General features: G+C 40.5%; 1 protein-coding gene across 19 annotated transcripts in view; it reads right to left on the minus strand.

Annotated features, from left to right (window-relative positions):
* NFIA (nuclear factor I A) overlaps nucleotides 1-20,035 on the minus strand; it is a 411,656-nt gene that overhangs the window by 55,622 nt on the left and 335,999 nt on the right. For 9 of the 19 annotated variants that reach the window (XM_064665044.1, XM_064665045.1, XM_064665048.1 and 6 more), the window contains 2 exons: nucleotides 7,812-7,898; nucleotides 6,735-6,773 (listed from right to left, as the gene is read on the minus strand). The exons of 7 other annotated variants lie outside the window; for them this stretch is intronic. In XM_064665044.1, the coding sequence (XP_064521114.1) occupies nucleotides 6,735-6,773; nucleotides 7,812-7,898 (126 nt within the window). The remainder of the gene's footprint in view (nucleotides 1-6,734; nucleotides 6,774-7,811; nucleotides 7,899-20,035) is intronic. 3 more of the 19 variants (XM_064665053.1, XM_064665046.1, XM_064665051.1) reach the window with 1 other exon arrangement.

The following is a 20,035-nucleotide window of genomic DNA, read 5'->3' on the forward strand; positions in this document are numbered from 1 at the left end:
AGGAATTAACGGTGCTGTTGACCCAGATTTCCTTATGATGGAAGAACTAGGGATGGAACACCAAACGAGTGTCAAACCCAGCCTCAAGTGCAAAATAGCATGGATGGTCCAAGAATTTATGTACAGGGAAGGTCACAGTAAAATATGCCAGCATGTGAGTGCTCCAACTGCGAGGTTGGGCAGCAGGGGTCCAGGTAGGACATGACTTACTTGTGCCCTGGGCAAGCATAGAAGGAGTGGAAGGAGTAAGATCTCCAAGTCTGTGCACTGTATGGTTCAGCTGGCTCATGAACTCCCTGCTTTCCCCATATCCTCTGGCTGCAAACCCTCTTCAGGATTATGGGAAAGATAATAAAGCTTCTAAAAAAGTGAAACAGCTTTTCTTTTGCCCCTGTGTTAAAAAACCTGCATGATTCACCTAAATCATGGTAGGGAAAAGGGGCAGAAAGGCAGTGGAACATGGTTTAAAGCTATAGCAAGTTCATGTGATTGTGTCCAAACACTGGAACTTCAGGAGCTGCAATGAAGCTGATGAATGACCTTGAGTGTGACAATGCTGAGCAGTGTCATGTGCATATAGGGATGAGTTTCATAAGGTTGAGGCAGCTGTTTTCATGTGAAAATACAGATTTTAATGTAACATTATGCTGTAAAATTGTGTAGAAAGACAAACTGAAGCACTGATAATTGTCACTACTTTTGTTCTATTTGTTTGTTATCATTCTGATTGCCATTATTATCACAAGTTTGGTTTATTTATTTATTTATTTCGGGGTATTTTGAGATGTATTGGTTTGGAACAGTCCAACTATACCATATTTTTGTTTTGTTTGGGGTTTGTAATGACACATTTTATTTTGAGTGATCACATCCATCAGATCTCAAGAAAAAAATGGCTGCTTCCTAGTTCAGAAGAATATGCAAACAGGAGCTTAATTACATCACTTAATATTGACCAAGAGAAAGAAGAAGATGAGCTTGCCAGCTCATTTCCAAAGCATGTTTTGTCCTTTAAGAGGGGAGAGGATGACAGAAAGTTAGGCAGTGCAAAGCAATTAGCATCATTCACATTTTATGTTGCGCTAGCATGGTGCTCTAGCAGCAAAATTCAAACATTCTTTGAATGGGTTAATAAAAGAAGAAATACAGTCGGCATGCAAGAAAAAGGTTTCCAAGAACAAGCCAAAATATGTCCCATTCTTCTAAATTTATCACAGCCATGTCACATTATCCTTGAGACTGCCAGGAATGTCAATTTTTTTGCAATTTAAAAAAAAATATCTCATTTAGCACCATATGTTTGGTTAATGTGCCTGATATATCCTGCGTATTCTTTAGTCCATCCATTTCTAATACTCATTTTCTTCTTTTTTTTCTCCCCTTGCTAAGCCATATGTTACAATGCTGGTCATTCTATCGAAGCTCCTTTCAGGAGCTGAGAGAGAGGGAACTCTGGTTTAATCACCCAGAAAAGCTTCAAATACTACAAGTCTCACTTAGGTGAGCAGTCTCAGCACTTGAGTTAGTTGTAGGTGCCTGGTGCCTATGAAAATTAGGCCACCTGTGAGATGGCATGGTGTATATTAACAGCTATGAGGCAGGAACTAAGGTAAAGAACTAAATATGGAATTAGGTGTTTAATTTTTGGCACCCATGTTTGAGACTCTTGGCTAGTTTTAAAGGTCTTCTGTTTCATATCTAATGAGTTTTAACACATTTAGTGGTCCCCAGCCTGCAGCGTCCCCTCCTGTGTTGCTCAGGGATGCAGGAAATTAAAAAGTTAAAGCTGAAGGTACCCCGGGCAGAGCTGGGGATGCATCCCAGGAGGATGCTGCTGCCTTGCACGGCTTTCCTCAGCATTGTTCCCGAGAGCCAATGGATATTGGGGACCACTGCTCTGAACATCAGATTTCAGCACTTCACAGGACCCCAAGGAAGGCGTAGTGCCAACTCTAAGGACACCTCTGAGTCCCTGCTCTCCTCTCTCTGCTCTCTGGTGCAGGGCAGCAACAAATTACAACATCCCCCAGCCCATCTCAGCTGCGCTGGCCGGTGAATAGGGAATGGAGCCAAGGATCCTCCCCGTTCCCTGCCTCTTTCTATCCATCTGCTCTGAGCAAGGAATAAACAAGAACAGCCAGAACACAACGGCTGGGTAACCCAGGTGGGGTTTAAGTGTGTTCCTTACTATTCTGTGGATAGTACTGTTGTCCAAATCACAGTCACACCTGGCACTTTTAGGGAACACAGATTTCAGAATCCAGGTCTGAGTCTCCTCTGAATGTTATTTAGAGTGCGGGAGAAGAAAATCAGACTTAGTCTATTTTCATCTTATGGCAGCTTTTAACTACAGAAAAAATGGGAAAGTTAATTACTAAATAAAAAAAGAAAATAAAGGGATTTTTGGAAGAAAGTGCAGATGGAAGCCTGAGTGGGTGTGTTACTTTAACTTACTTGTGTTCATGTGATTCTATATGTATGCCAAACATATATGGTCTTAGCCTGCTCCCATTAACTTGAATCTGCTTTTTTCACTGGACAGAGGGAACCAGATCAAAGACCATGATGGTGCTAAATGGAACAAGATGTGTACTTTCGTATTTTTTTTTCCAAAAGGAAATATTAATTTGACATTGGTTTTTCAGTTGAAAAGAATTTTAATTGCAGTACACAATAAGCAGAAAATTCAGACAACAATAATCTTGAAACTGTTAGCAGCGTTATATTTCTATCAAGGAATTTGTGTGCCTTTTCAACATTAGAGCTTTCTGAATTTTCATTAATTTGGCATTTCCCTAAACACACAAGTTATTTTGTTCATTCCACATCATGCATCACACCCTTCTGCTCAATGCATAATGCAAGCGTAAATGGGATCCTTGTCCTTGGGAGACTCTGGTTACTGGAGCCATTGCACAGATGTTGAAGTCCCGTAGTAAGACTTTCGAAAACTCTGCACTTCGCAAACCTCCAGCCCAAGTTTAATCAGTGAGTGCACAGGAATACTTCATGTTCCTCATCTTCTAAGGGGCACTGGAGCACTGTGGTGGGTTTAATTCCTCTACCTCCTTACGTTTGCCAGTACTAGAAACGCACCATATAAGAGTCTTCCTTGAGTACAGCTAAAGATCTTCAAATGTTCATGTATGAGGCTGATATATATTTAAATGGACCAGAAAATGATGCGTGAGAATTGAATGCACAAATCCTTCTCAGAACAAATAAATATCTGTGAACCTCTTTTCCATGTACCTACGTGCCTTACTAACAGAGGGACTGAGGGACTGAAATTAGAATTAACTTTGATGGAGTGAATGGAATCACAGCAAGAGGAGAACAATACCTTTTCTATCCAAATCTATAGCTGTATTTATACCTGTATATATATATCTATATCTATCTCTATATATACATATATATCCAATTTCACTCCATTAACAACTACCATTATTCTGCCTGCACACATCTTAAACAAAAACTCCATCTCTTGTTAGCCACATTGGTAGACCAGCTCATATATTTACCTCCAAAGACAAATTTTGGATAATTACCCCAATATTCCCACTACACTCTTGAAGGAGATTTTGTAACAAAAGCTATGAATGAAATATGGTCTGGATCTTCCTTCTCAAGGCACACTAGGAAAAGGAATCACGGAAGCTCAGATATCATCAGGTGGACCACGAACTCAACAACATGCAGAACAAATAGATGATGCAGAAAAACAACTTGGCTGTTGAAATAAAAACCTGATACATGGGAAGAATTTTTCAAGGAATTTTCATCCTTCTGTGCAAATTATTCCAGCAATTTCACTGAAATCAGTATCAACAAAAATGCTGATCAGCTGCTATATTTTTTTTTTCCTGGGGAATCCTTAATTTCAAGCTTCTTGAAATGTTGATGGCTACAGTCCTGCCAGTTATAGTAAGTCTGTTCTGCTTAGTGCTGCGCAAACTTTGTCATCAGCCGAGATACAATCACACTAACTGCCATCCATCAGTTTACTGTATTAATTGCTCCAGTATACACAAAATACAACACAGATGGAAATTCACTCATCCTAATGAAGTGCTCTTTAGTTTCTACGTTCTGAATGGATACTGGCTCCCCTGGTTGCATTCGGAGTTGCCATGATCACTGATTAACTACCTGCCAGCAAGCACCTCGCTTCACAAGGCTAAATCCAGCTTAATAAACAGTGATTTTACAGAAGAAAAATGAAAGCTCCCCCTCTATCCACTTATCAAACTACTGCATATGCATCACCAACACACACAACCAGTTTCCTCAGAACTCGACATCTGACAGATCATCAGGAAAACAGAGCTAATCTATCCGTACCCATCAACATCGTATCATAGGTGACTGCCAGATACTTAAGAAGCCATCCAAAAGAAATGTCACAACTCTTTTTCAAGACACTACAAAAGAAATGTTCCAAATAAAATAAAGCAAATGCACGTACAAGTAAATGAGCCAAAGAACTTAATAAAAAGAGATTGATTAAAATGAGGACCAGAATGTTCAAAAAGGACTGAGAGAGAGAGAGGTGCCAAAGGCGCATTAAATGGATTCAATGGCTTGAGGTTTTAAATGCTTTTGGACTCCTCAGCAATTTTTAGCCAAAAATGATAATTCAAGTTAGAATCAAAATTCTGATGTCACTTAGGGAAAAAGGAGATTGAAATTTCTCCTTCGTAAGTGAGCACTAATCCACTTACAAAGGAGAAATATCAATTTATACTGATGGAAAACTTTGCCTACAGAATTTTAAAGCCGAGCACTACAATATTGCCCATTATTTTAAAATTCTACCTCATTAAAGTCTGTCTTAAATTGTTTGGTACAACGTTCCCATAGAGTGTATTACCTTATCTGTTTGTATCTGTGTTTACAGCATCATCTGGATATCTTTTAGATCACTTAAGTTAGGCTTCATTCCTGCTCTGTCACGCAAGCAGTTCTTTCAATAACTAATAAACTAGTACTAAACATCCTACCAATTTCTTAAAAATATAATTTAATGAGTTTTACATTTAAAAACTTTAATGAGAAGTGTAATAAACAGCAGGATAACAGTTCAATTTTCCCTTTGATTTAATGTTAGCTTTGGCATCATTTTGCATTGTATAAATATATATTGCAAGAAGAATCAAAAAAAAAGGCTAATGACGTCTTTAGACATCTCGTCTAAAATTCATGACTACATTTGTTTCATTTCAAATGCTACTTGAGAGTTTTTCAGCATACTTGGCAGATTAGATATAGCAGCAGGGACAAACTGCAGCCATCCATAGGAGAATATACCTTTATGTGGGTGCTTTGGGGATGGAACATCTATAGCTGCAAGGCAAAAAATGCCATCATAAATTTGGATGGCATTTACAAAGCCCTCTAAAAAGTCTTTGCATATGATTATAGCTGAGGTATGATATTTTTGCAAGTAAAGGACCCAGAATAGATTTATGTTTCAACTATATCTTCCTGGGATGCATATGGATGCTAAATTGCAAGTGATACTAAAGGGAATTTTAGTAACTGAAGAGGACGGAGTAGAATTTTTTGGGTTTATTTATTTATTTAATTTCCTCAAAAATCGTTTGCTCATTATTTGCATGTCATCAAACGATCATTGGCTACTCAGGTTATATATAACAATGATGGCTGCAAAACGTCCCAGGCATGAGATGGAGATGGGTAAATATGCAGATTTTTTCGACTTGTGACCTCAGTTACTGCATGGTAATGTTTTCAAATGACTTTTATGAAGACAAGACTAAGTTTGGTGCTAATATTGGTTTTGAAGATTTAATCAGTGTACACTGCCATTGAACATGTGCTTTAATTAATAAAAAGCTGTGGTCAGGATTAAAAGTAGCTCAGATAATTTACCACGGACTGTAAAGTCACCTGATTTCTGCACAATTTGAGGTGAAGAGTTTACAGGTTATTCCAAAGAAAGAAATGTTGCAAACTGAATTCACGTGTATTGTACCAAGAGATTTATAATTTGACAGCTCAGGAGTGTACTCATGGAACTGTTATGTTTTGCTATCTGGTAGTTCTTGGTGTTTTTACCACCTGAGTTTGAGAGTCACAGGACTGAAAAGTCATATTATTTCTCCATAACACCAAAAATAATTTGTAGGTGACACACAACTGTTGCACTCTTTACTGGGAAGTGCCCATTTCCAGCTGCACACCGGTGAGTCCCCACTGGAATGGCACTGCAGACCTGCCACCAGCAGTTCCCAGGCAGCAGAGACTGAAACTGCTTTCCAACAGGTGAGTTCTCAGACAGGTGAAGAAATCAGGCTCACTTTTCTGCATTCCCAGTGGCTTTAGGATTCTGGGACGGAAGACAGAGCACAGCAGTTTGGCTTTGGCATCATTTCCAGAAGAGCCGTGGATGGCCATGCTGCTCATGTGAGCTGCCCAACACCTCTCTCACCCATGGAACAAGTGAAAACACACCTGACAGAGAGGCAGAGGGCTCCCAGGGAAAATCTCCCTGCAAGTTCCATGAAAACAGGCACAGGAAGGGCAGAGGTGACATGTAAGTGCTCCCTCCAGCGCTGTCACTCTGGCAAAGTGCTCGGCAAGAGCTCTGTCCTTACTAGACACTGGAGAATCCACACGAGAGGGACACCTGGTACATCCCCCCCAACCAACACAACATGTCTGTGTACCGAGAACAAGAGCATTGGCATTGTTTGAATAAGCACACCCACCATGTAGTGCTCCGCGGTGTTCGGGGTTTCTTAGATATCCTGATTTTATAAAAGAAAGTAAAAGAAGAAAAAAGAAACAAGGTGAGAGAGAACACTATCATATTTTGTAGCAAGCAGGATACTGTGTGAAATCTTGGCCCAGTGAAGTGATAAAGGGGAAGCTTTCAGTTTGCTTAAGGGAAAACTTACAAGCAAATAGTAAAATTACCAAAATACCACATTGCAGAAAATGGGTGCATTTAGGTTCAATTAAACTGTAAAAAGGAAAATGGCACTTTAGCTTGCAAAAATGAAGGGACAGAGGGAGCTATCAGAAGCAACTTTACAAGATTTGTACGCATGAGGATGCTGCTTCACTGGACCAAGAAAGCTACAGTATGGGACAGGATTTTTCTTTTATCAGACACTTTGCTATATAGCTTTGTCGAACCTCAGAAACTCCTGCTCTGGCATTATGAAATAATCCTACATAACTTGATCTCATGAGCTTAGGAACACAGAAAAATAGCCATGCCAAATCAGATTACAGGGATCCACCTAGTCCAGAATCCTCTCACTGACAGTGGGAACTAATGGATGCCTAGAAAAGAGTAAAAGACCAGGGAAAGCATACAGTGATAATTCTCCAAAACACTCTCCCAATGATTTGTGATTCAAGGACTTCTAGGACAAAGTTGATATCACGGTATTGAAGCTGCTCGAATCCAAATGCACAGATTTACATTCCCCCCTCCTCCCCATTTTTGGATTTCTACCCCCATGAGATTTCTACCAGTCACACAGAAAAGGTTTCACAGTTTGGTGCTGGCAAGTCCAGCGTTCTTGCCACTAACTCAGAATGAGCTAACAGCTTTCCAGCCCAATGATGTTATGTGTATAAGAGCATCCAACACTTTTTCCTACGTAAAAAAGTGACATGTGTGCTGAGGTGCTCTAAGTGTAAATACTTTGGGAGATTTGATTTCTTTTTTTAATAAAAAAAAAGCAAGAATCTGGCTGTAAATTGATATTAACATTTTTCAGTATATGTGTAAAACACATGTTTCAGAAGAATAGAAGAGAGAAACTGTCACTCACTGGGAAGCTTTAGAGCTATCTGGCTCCCTGGGAAACTGCATGCAACTATTCTGGTGTCCAAGGGTTTGACCAGTGAGTTTCCTCTTCCTGCAAAGAATGAATGCAGAAGTAATAGAAAGTCTGAGGGGGAAGATTTTAGCAAATGGCTAAAGATAATCCTATTCTGCCCACTCCATCAGGTAGGAAGCAGGTGGTGGTGGAAAAAAAAGGGTGGGAAAGGAGAAATGCCTCTGTTGCCCTCCCAGCAGCTGGCACAGGGAAGGGCAGGAGACTAAACTAGGAGAGACCCGCACCCTCACAGCTCAGCCCTCTGAAATCCCTTTGTGATGCTGCAGTGACATGCAACGATGCCGACAGGTCATCCCAGTCCCAGCACTGCCACACAACGTCAGGACGTTCTGCTCTGATTCTCCGGGGTCTTGCTGTGACTCCCTTTCAGGACAGAGCACGGCTCACCGGCACTCGGGGATTGAAACTCAGCACACTGGGCTGGCGCGGCTTCATTAATGCTGCCACCAGCAACACAAAAATCCCATATTCCCAGACAGGAACACTGGCTTCTCAAGCATCCTGCTTGTTTTAGCATCCACTTTTCAGAGGAGTTTTTAGAAAGTTTTAATTTTCTAATCAAATTGGTGCCTACACGTGAATTTTTTACTCCATTTATTAAAAGAATCAGTAAAAGTAGGGTTCTAAAAAAAAAAAGCTTATCCTTACATTTTTATGGCATATTGACTTTGTAAGAGTCTACAGGCAGGAGTGATATATCAGGGAGTCCCTATAACTTTACTTAAAGCAAAAAATTAGAAAGTGATCAAAAAGTTTTATAGAGGAGAGCAGAAACATAATTTTAAGCCTCTTAAAATTGCCTGGACTGTGAAATCAAGTAATGAACACTAGAAAAGGATCTGTCAGCTGGAATCAAAGCTTAGACTAGTCAGCATTTTCTTCCTAAACCTTATTATGGCAAAGATTTTTCATCTCTGCACTCTGTTCAGCCCAACAAATAAACTGACTTGACCTCCACCTGTTACCCGGTGAAGTCCCCTGTCATCTCCGACTAAACCCTATTCTTTTCCTTCAAAGCCCTCGGCACCACTGAGAAGGTGGGAAGACACAGCTGTGCACTGACTCAAATTGATACCAGTTCATAACCAGACAGCGTTTCACAGTACAAATTACAAGCAACAGAAGAGAGAGAAAAAAAAAAAAAAAGAAAAAAAATGTAGTGCCAATGAATTCTGGAAGGGGGCAACATTTTTCATCCATTTAACAATGAGATTTTCATAAAAAGAAGGTTTTTTTATTTTTTTGTGTGTGTGTGATACTACAGACTAGCATTTGAGGCAAGAAACATTTTACTTATGCCATAACAATGAACCTGTGCTAACACCACATAGGAAGGACTGAAGAACATAATGGAAGCTATTTGTGCTGCTTTTATATTTCATAAGTTGAATGCATTAAACTGCTTCAAAGAGGTTCAGCTCCAATTGCACATAGGTTTCTAGACTTAGGAACAAGTCACAGCTATATAATGCAACATTGCTAAATAAAAAAAATTAAATATTATGAAACACAGAACAGCAAGATATGTCATAAGGAAACCCGTAAAGCTAAAGCAGTCATTTCTTCAAATATATCATTGTGGCAAAACCATGTAAGAAGCTTTCTAATACAAAGACACATCAGAAAAAGCCATTTCATATAAAGTTGGACTTCTCTGGGTGATTAATGCTACGTTCAACAAAGGAGACAGTGTCTGTCTAATTACATTAAATACTTATCTTCTAGGGATTGGCAGGGTGTTTCTGCTCAATGTCACTTTTCATGACAATGTAATGATAGATCCGTTTACTTACCAGTGCCATTAGCAAAAATTGTACTGTTTTCTCAACTGCCCTCATATCATGAAAATATTTGATTAACATACTGCAGCTTATCTAATACTTTAAGCAACATATTCTGCATAGTTTTCTCTCTATTAAAAGAACAAGATTACAGCTTGTAAAATTTTTATTGCACTCACACAAAAATAAATGAATAATGTGTGATATAGTTCAAGTATCTTACTAGTTCACAGAACAGGTTTATTTGATTTAAAATATTAACTTGTACTTAAAATATTAAGATTTGGGGGGAAACAAGCAAACAAACAAAGTCAGTACTCTGAGGCACTACTTCCCATCCAGACTTTAGTTATTATTTCCTTTTCATTTCAGCACATCTTTTGAAACTTTTAATACCTTGGGGAAAAAAAAAAAAAAAGAAAAAAAGCTTTCATTCCTTTGCTGAAAAATAGATATGGCCATCTCCCAAGTCTTTAAAATTCACCACATCGTGAACTGACTCTTCGGAGTGCTACTGTGCCAACATCCAGCAAACAATAACTCTCTGGAAGAGTGTACCCAGCCAAGGCAGTTTATATAGTAACAAGATAATTTCATAAACTTATATTGAAGAGCAAGGCTGTGATGTAACATTCTAGCAGTATATATCAGCTACCTGATATTTACTAACAAGGTTAAACTCCTATCTGTTTGTGTCAGCACTCTTCATAATTCACTTTTTAATGGATGGACAGGAAAAGTCAGCAGTGTATGGCACAGATCATTTTTGAAATAGGACAAGACAGCTTATGGCAGTAGCTATTCCAAAACGCTCTCTCTTTCCATACCATCACATCAAGTCTATGCTCCGCAATTACAGTGCTTCAAATCTTCTCATAAACCTTTTGGGGGGTGGATTTCTATTTCTAAGTAAACAAGTAAATTTGAAAAACAAAGAATCCAGAGGAGGAGGTGTCACTGTCAACTGGTACCATGTATAGAGCATCAGTTCTCAGCTCCTTGGGACCATATTCCTGTGCAGGAGAAGGCACATGGGCAGCTGCCTTCCTTCCATGAGGAGTTAAGACATCAACCCCATTTTGTTACAGCTCCTCATGCTGCCACAAAATGGCAGCAAGAATGTACCAAAATTGACTCGTATTAGGCATAACTCGACACAGCAACACAGAATTAACCAAAACTGCCTTAAAATCCCTTGCAAGTGACTCTTGCAGCGAGAGGATGACACTGCAGCCAACTGCCACATGTTACTCTCCAAATTAATAATGGATTTAGGATATTCATTCCCTGAGCTGCGAGGGTTCAGGGTGTGTCTGCAATTATCGAGATATAACTCTGACACACATTATCCTTCTATCAATGTCATTTCCCTTAGTAGCCAACAGATTATCAGCAGCTTTGTGATATTCCAGGTGTCAAAGAAGAATTAAAACCACAACAATTGCACAAACAAAGGGACAAAAGATGGGATACGTGTTTCTGAGCCCTGCATATCAATTTAATATGTGCAGCTGACAATGATGCAAATGTCCTCGGGAGAGAGGCAGCAAGATCCGTGCCCAAACATACACACACCACCGTCAGCAAGATGGCAGGGAACAGAAGCAGTAGGATTCCCAGCCCAGGACACATGCCTCAGCAGGCAAAGCAACCCAACGAAACAATCCTCTGGTTGGGGAGAATTTTGGAAGCACCTGATATGGAAAAGGGCCCTAAACAAGCCAGATGGTACTTTTAGCTGGCAGCAGAAAGTAGGAGACAGCCAAAAACATTACAGCATTTCCCCAAGAGGCCAGCAAATCGATTTTTAACCATTTTTTTTCAAAGTGACGCTATGAATATAAAAAATAATGTTTTGATGCATTTTTGAATCGCTAATTTTATGAATAATACACTTAAGAAGGCAACAACTGGAAGAGATGAGAAAGCAGCGGATTTTGACTTTCCCAGGGTGGTTGTATATCTGACATCAGGTTTCTATTCAGTCACTGCCACTGTTTACTTGGAATTAAGTGCCAGTTTTTGTTCGGGTTTTCCACATAACATTAAAGAGAAAAATCCAGTGAAAGTAGAGAAATAGCCTTGTAAAACCACAATAGTACAGCAGTTCACACGACATGGGAGAAATGCTGTTTGTAAGACTGTTTTGCCCTCTTAAAACCTGTCTCCCCCCCACATTATTGGGTTTTTTAGATGATCATTTTTTAACAGAGGACAAACAATTCTTTAATACTTACGAGGTCCCATTTGGTCAGGGATTTGCATAAGAAATACAGCTGTTTAGGGAATCTTTTAATTTTTAAAGTCTCCAAATGGCTAGAGTTTGCAATTCTGCCTGGATGACAGGAGTCTTTTCAGGAATCAACTTGATGTCATATGTCGAACCTTCCCTTTGACAGCCAGGAGCAGCTCCTTGCAGAGCACATTTAAGTTATGTGTGGCTGAGCAGTTTTCACTCAAGGAATGGAAAAGAAGGGTGGGTTGTAAGGACTGAAAAGGCAGAGCGAGGCAGAGGAGTCATGAACCAAGTGGGAATGACCATCACCCTTTGATTCAAAGCTGCACCTCACATCTAGGGTTGACCATGTTCCGAGGAAGAGTCAGGATGATGCTTTAATTCTGTGTGCTGTTATTTCAGTTAAGAGTAAAGGCAAGCCCTAAGACAGGGTTAAATCTGGACCACATCCAAAGTGCTTTCTCCTGTTCAGAGCAAGGTAGTGCATTAGCGTGCTGCTTCAAGGATAATACTCCTGGAGACAAACATGGGCTGCTGTAATTAAATACTAAATACAAAGAAAGATAATCCATGCATTTATATTTTCCCAATCTCATTGATTACAAATCCTTATTTTTTTTTAAATAGCAGTATTTCCCCTCCTATAGGTGGAACCTAAGACATTGCCTCCAGCCCTTGTCAATATAAAATACTCCTATTCTTTTCCAGATTTCTGCTCTTGGAGCTGAGGACTGCAGGCACCACTTCACTTGGCTGGCTTTTGGGGGTTCAAAGACCTGCATGCAAATCCTGTTGAGGCAAAAGAAGACTATGCACAAAACAGTAAAACAACCTATAATTTTCCAGCTAATTTTAGCAACAGGATCTCTTATGTTATGCTTTTTGGTGTATATTACATTAAAAATAACAGTGAGAAAACCAGAAAGGATGAGCTCAGTAGGGCTGTGCCAGAGTGGTGGGAGCAAGCAGAGGTGGAGTATGTTAAGGATCACCTTCTCTTCTCTGAGCAAGATACCAGTGGAATCAGAACAGAACTGTGGCCAGTATACATGCTAGATGAAGATACTGTTGAGGTTTAAGTGTCTTTGAAGATGGAAAATGAAAGAATTAAAATATCATTCCTTCTTTAGGCTCTGTGGGGGATCACTGAATTCACTCCGTGAGCTCTGGGGTTAGGGGTCAAAGTCACAGACTGCTAACTCTGGGTGCACAACACAGCTGCTGTCACAGCACACAGACATTCCTGGAGGTGTAAAATGGCTCTGCAGCCACTCAACCAAGTTGTTACCTGAGCTAACAGGCTGCTAGATGGATTTCGTGCTTCCTTGTGCTCAGTGACTGCTGTGGTCAAAGTGTTGGGGCAGCACTTACTTTGAAAGAAAGTAAAGAAAGTAACAGGGGAAGTGATTTATTCACTACTTCTGGCAGTGAAAAAAAAACAACAACAAACCACTACATCAAGCAAAATGATCAGGCAACAGACAAAAGAAGTGGTTCTTCCTTACTCAGCACCATGTAAAATGGAACTCCCTGCTGTGGGATGTTGTAGAGGCCAAAATAAAGAATGGGTTAAAAGCACATCTCTGAAATAAAAGTTCACTGACGGCTGTCAAACACAAAGATGTGAACAGAGCCTCTGGCTCATGAAACTAAGCTGTTTGCTGGCAAAATCCGTGAGGCTGTACTCTGAAAAGCATCACTGCATGCCTGTCCTGCTGTTGTATTCTTCCTGAAGTGCCCACAACTCAGAGACAGTGAACTGGAATAGGTGAGCCTTCAGTGTAGCTGAGAAGAGCCATTTGTTCCTCTCTGTGGGCAGATCCACAGTTGTTGTAGGCTGGAATGTGCTGTACCTGGCAGTTGAGAAGCAGGAAAATTACAGTAGGTATCCAGTACAATGAAATTAAGGAGGATTGCTCCTCACCTTGTGCAGAACCAGGGGCACATCTAAAGCCATTGTGGCTGACAGTGTGGGAAAGGGAATGGAAAAAAGAGATGTAATTGGGTCTTCTTCTTGTACCATGTTCTGGAAGTGTTCAAGCCAGGTTGGACAGGGCTCTGGGTAACCTGGTCTACTGCAAGGTGTCCCTGCCCATGGCTGGGGGTTGGAATGACATGAGCTTAAAGGTCTCTTCCAACTGTTCTATGATCCTCCCTGTCCCCTAACACCTTTCACTGCACATTTTAACTTTGGGTGAAAATGTTTCCTTTAAAATAAAGCCTGTTTTCTCCACTAAAGCCAAGATCAAACATGTGCAGGGAGTACAGTAGCTGCACTGTCTGCTATGCAGTGGAGTGATGGTTGTACTGGGAATGTTAATAAACAGTGCCCAGAGCAGAACTTCTGCATAAAAAAAGTGTGTATGTTACATCTCTCCCCTTCTCCCCTGTCTCATGCAGTATTTACACAGCTGTGCTTTGTAAAAAGTGTAGGGGGGGGTTATTATTATTTTTTGGTAATTTATTTACCTAAGATAGCCCAGCATCTGTTTTGTGGTGAGCTTCTTTCACAAAGTTTCACAGTTGCCTTGACTTGATGCAAAAGGAGGTCATGGTCCTTACTCAGTGATCTTAAAACCATTTGTTTCAACCACTTAGCCATTCTATTTGGCTAATTTGGGTTCTGCTCTGTGCTTTTGGTTTGTCCTCTGCTTGGAAATGTGCATCCTTGGGGAACTGATCTGGCTAGGTGAGTATTTTAGTTATCTGTTTTATAAAATGCAGAAGTGCACAGGAATTTGCAATAATATGCATCATTTACTGGCTCTCAATATGTACTGTATATTGGCTCTGAAGATTACTAATATTTTCCAGCTGCCTCAAAAAAAAAAAAAAAAAAGAGTTCAATGGAGTCTTTGCAGTGGGTCCTTTCCCATGACTGCCTACACAGGTGATGAAGACTTTCCTGAGTCCTGAAGAATTAATAAGCCTGAACATTTCTATACCAGCAGCATACCACAGGAGATAAAATATTGCTTCTGCTTCCCAAACACATTAGAAAAAGCAAGTCTGCTGATCTCAACTGCTAAGACAGCACATGAAAGGAATGTAGTCCATTTCCTAACCAAGATCTAATCTATAGAAGAGTTTATAGATCCAAGTCAACATCCTGAATTGGTCCCAGAAGCAAACAAGAAAACCAGTTCAACTTTTGGAAGACAGGTACTATACTTTCAGTGTGTTTAATGCCATTTTGCAACTAAGCAGCCCCAAGCTCCACTATCAGATGATCTTCAAGGATATCTGGGTCAGAGGAGACCTGTCTGGAGCTCACAAAGATTCATGTTTGACACTAAATCAGCAAGAAATGCACAGCCACAGTCAACCAGAGGAGTTTCTGTCCTTCGGAGCTCACTCTGGAAAGATGCAGAAAGAGTCTGTTTTTGTCCCAATACCAAGGAAAGCTATAGTTTTCACTTGGTGTCAAAAGTGAAGCCCAAACCACAACACTGTCTTTGCTTTGTGTGTCCATGTTGGAGACTGCTGTGGACAGAGGCTGAGGACTCCCCCATCCCTGGAAGTGTTCAAGGCCAGGTTAGACGAGACTGGGAGCAACCTGGTCTAGTAGAATATATCCCTGCCCATAATAGGAGGTTGGAACTGCATGTTTAAGATCCCTTAGAATCCAAACCACTCTGGGATTCTATGATTCTACTTCCAGCAGAATGGGTAGTAGAACATAGCTCTACCAGCAAAATGTCTGAAGAACTTTTAAGTCCATGGATGAGCAATACAGCACTCCCATTCCAGGAATCCTGTTGTCATCAGGAAGCATTGTTCCAGCCTTTGTCAGAAAATAGTTTTCCATGCATTAAATGTTTCCTATCAATCTGAAAAATGATGCAGCTGATGCTAATTGTGTGTGAAGACAGAAATAGCTCAGGTGATCTTATGTTGTGACACAGGAGATCTGCTTTTAACTCAGTCAGAGAAAACTGTGTATGGGTGATGCTAGGACCAGGCCAGACAAAAACAACTTTAATTTGATAACTGAAGTAAAATTCTTTCTGCATTTTTAACTCAGAACTCCTACAGCTCCATAGTCATTTTTAAATGATGCATTTCCTGACATCTGGAACTGGATGTGAGAAGCAAAGCCACAACACTGACTGACCGACCGACTTCTCCGGGACCATACTGAAGGGATGTTTTCCTCAGGGGATTACAGCAAAGCTGAGGCATGTGCTCTAACACTTGCATGGGATTACTAATTTTATTAAAAATGGAAAGTACAGTTTAGACTGAATTTCAGGGCCAAGCTTGTTGTGTTGTCCAGCGTCTGGAAAAAAAAAAAAAAAAGCCTTGGAGGGACGTGAAAACATCTAGAACTTTTCAACCTGAACTTTTTCAATCAATAGTTCTTACCCCACCTCTAACTTCCTTCCATGACTTTGAAGCAGCAATGCCAGCAGCATGGCATGTTGTCACAGGTCTCATGCTACTACATGAATTGCCAAAGAAAAGCTGAGCTATTGATCCAGTGGTAATTTGCTGTCAAAGTGATTCTGTCTGTTATGGCAAATGAGCAGTGTTAATCATTTGTCTTGACGAATGCCATGGCAAAAGACTGACAATGCTTAAAGCACCACTATGGACCTGCTGCATTTTTCCTGGCTCCATTAAACTCTTGGTCTTCGCTGGCCTTGACCAATTAGAGTTTAAGTTATCCATTAAGGTGCAGTTCTGGAAAAGTTCTGTTTAAAATAAACAACAACTTATATTGGTGAGTAACTCATCAGCTATGCAGCAGCCTGATTCTGATTGCCTGGCAGAGAAACACACACATTTTGTGCAGTATCTGATAAAAGATCTATAATGTGCTAACACAAACCTATCATGTAGCACCTGTGACTAACAGATTGTGATATCAAAGTCTTGATGCCTAAGTGCTCCTGTAAATGCATTAAACTTTTAGCGGCAGGAACTGTAGACTGCCAGTGACAAGGAGCTGATATGGTATTTCAGTAAAAGTTGATAAGTGTTATTGCTCTTAGAAGAAAAGAAAAATCTTATGTTCTTGAAAACCACTGGGCAGCTTGTGTTTTGATGGGATACTGTAATCCAGAGAGCATGGGAACACATGGACTCTATGAAAAAAGACATTTCAGAAAAGCTCTGTATTCTACAGCTGCTGGAGTTCCTTGAAGTATGTTCCCATCACATGTTTCACTTCAAGCATCTACCTATTCACTTGAAGCCAGATTTTTAGGCAGTTGCATGCACATGAGCCCATGTTTAACTCCATGTACCAGTAACGGAAGCATGAAGTTCCTCCTGAACATGAGGAAGAACTTCTGTATTGTGCAGTGACTGAGCACTGGAACAGATTGCCTAGAGAGGCTGAAGAATCTCCCTCACTGGAGATATTCAAGACTGGACACAATCCTTTACCATGTGCTCTGGGATGACCATGCTTGAGCAGGGAGGTTGGACCAGATGACCCCACTGTGGTCCATTTCAACCCAACCCATTCTGTGTGAAACGTTCCCACTGTCTTAAGACATTAAGTTCAATGGAGGAAAAAAAATAGCCCTAGTGCCTGCTGGTAGATGTGCTGAGGTGTGTAATGAAGCTGCTGCACAAGGCAGGTACGACTGGAATGGCTCTGGGAGTGTGCTGCCTTAGTTTACACACTGACAATTGGAGGGCAAGACAATGTCACATCTGGGAAATACTAAGTATCATTGGCAGGGATCCTGAGTGTAGACCTCCTCGGGTCTAAGGAAAAGTGATGTTTCCTAGGTTTTGTCTTTCTTCAATAGGTCTATGAGTATTCAAATAGTTTAGTTCAAGGAAATTAATAGAGATCATGAAATTCCTGTGTCTAGTAACAATCCAGTGAAAACTGCCCACTATAGCAAGTCACTGCAAAGTAGTGCCAGAGAATTATTTGATACTGAATACTGCAGGTCTGAAGCTGAATGTTTTCCCAGTAAAAAGGGATTATTTTTCTATTCCTTATTTTGTATAATACATGGTTCTCATGTTTTTCATCATATTTTCTGCAGTCAGTCCCTTGAATCATTGGCAGTAATGTAGCACAATCATTGGAAACTTCTCTGGGCTCTGAGCTAGTGCACGGCATCAAGTCCTTTGATGAGCCCATAGACCTTTTGCCTGAGGACAGATCAGACACACTCTGCATCAGTGATGCTGGGACACACTACACATATTTTATCTTCTAGGCAGTGCCAGGCAACAACTGTGTTTAGGGCATAAAGAACGCATAAAGAACACAATCTAGGATCTCCCTTATACCACTTTCTCTCGAATTTCCAAGATATAATTCCAAACAGACTTCGAAAACAAACTCTTGTGGTCATCTGAGCTATGCCTGAATGAGTCTTTCTAATGCATACGGCATAAATAAAAAGCTTCTCAGTAAATATGAAGAAGTTTTCTTGCGTGCTGAGAAGAAAGCCCCTGTCAGATTTAAGAAAAGCATTATTGAAACAAGAGTTTGGACTGGTTGCCTGCATGTGGTTGTTCCACAACCAGCAGTGGGGAGAGGCACGGCACCATTAAGTTAGGGGTCACTGCCACTGCAAAAGAAATACTCCAAAATAAGATCTCAGCTCCTTGGTTGCATAGAAATTCCTCAGAACCTGTTTTCAGACAGACCCATAGACGCTGGCATGAGAACAAGCAGCAGTAGCCCAAGTTTAAGGAGCAATCATGATGCTGACTTTAATAGCATCGTTACTACTGAAGATGTGTCCAGCAGTCTAACGGGAAGCTCTCAAGCTTACTGCAGGTTCATATAAAATTATCAATGTCATAAGCCTCTGGAACTGTGATTTTCTCTTTCAGACATTCATTGCAAGTGGTATTACTGATTCTTTAATGTTTTTGCACTGAAAGTCTCATTTGGTTCCTGGGGTTTTCAAGGTGAAGACACACAAAAGCCCAGCAGAGCATGATGGGAGGAGAACAGCCAGGATGGAGTTGAGGCAAGGGGAGGTGGATGACCAGGACATGAACAGCCCCATCAGTCTTTCAGTGGAAGAAGGACTACAGAGCTTCAGCCATTTTGCAAACCAAGCTGGTCAAGACCACAACCAAAGCAGAGCTTATTGTCCCTTCAGGTATCTCAGGAGGTGCAAGGAGTACAAACATGTACCTTTCCTGAGATTACTGTCCTCTAGGGACTAAACTACCTTGTGGAAACACAAGTAGAAGATGTAAGAATACAATTAGAAGATCTAAGTAAAGAAACAAGTAGAAGATCTAAGTAAAGAAACCAACAGGATACTCTGAATTTGCATCTTAAACTTTTTTCCATGCCATGCTGTAGAAACACAATGGGAGCAGAATTGGCAAACACCATCCATATGCTTCACAAAATGACTGACGGAGCACAATGTGAACATTACTTCTGGACTGGATCAAGAGAATGCATTAAAAAAAATGCACAAGTGGAATACAGATATACATTAACTCAATCTTCTCTTATTATGGAATTAAAAATTGTATACCTGTAATTATGGCTTACCTCCATTCCAAGCAGAGCTGCCACAGAACTGAACACAGGCCAGCTTTGTGCAGGAGTTCAAAGCCAGTGTGATGTTGCCTTATTTTCTTGCTAACATCATCTTTATCCTCTCTTGCCCTTCTTCTCAGTTAATAAGAGTTATGTACTGAAAGTGCTGAGATAAAGTAATGGTAAGGAGGATACTACAAAAGGTATTTGAAAAGCAGAAGTAATTTACTACATGTCTGCTTTGTTTTACTTCCTAAGCCTTCCTATTGTGAAAGGAAATTCATCTTTTCTGGCAGACTCCAGCCTTTTTAGGCCGAAGAGCTCCCCAGGAGCTTTCGAATGCAGGTAAATGGATGTGAGACTCAAGGAGTACAGTACAAGCAACATGGAATTAATGTTGAATTTTGCTTTGGCTGTCACATCTGACGTATAAGGAGAGTGCTGCATCCTTGGTTGCAAGAAGTATCTGGATGTAAAAACACAAGGCTGAGTCTTTGCTCATTGCTATAAGACTGAAATGCCACAAATGGAAAGGTAGTGTTGCTAGTGGGAGCACACAGGATCTACAACTAGGTGGGTGAGGCATGTAGGATCTACACCCAGCAAAGTTTTCACATGAGACAGATGTCCGGGTGCTCCAAGCAGAGCATGTGAAAGC

The sequence above is a fragment of the Pseudopipra pipra genome, chromosome 9 (genome assembly GCF_036250125.1).
Source record: "Pseudopipra pipra isolate bDixPip1 chromosome 9, bDixPip1.hap1, whole genome shotgun sequence".
NCBI classification, from domain to species: Eukaryota; Metazoa; Chordata; class Aves; order Passeriformes; family Pipridae; genus Pseudopipra; species Pseudopipra pipra.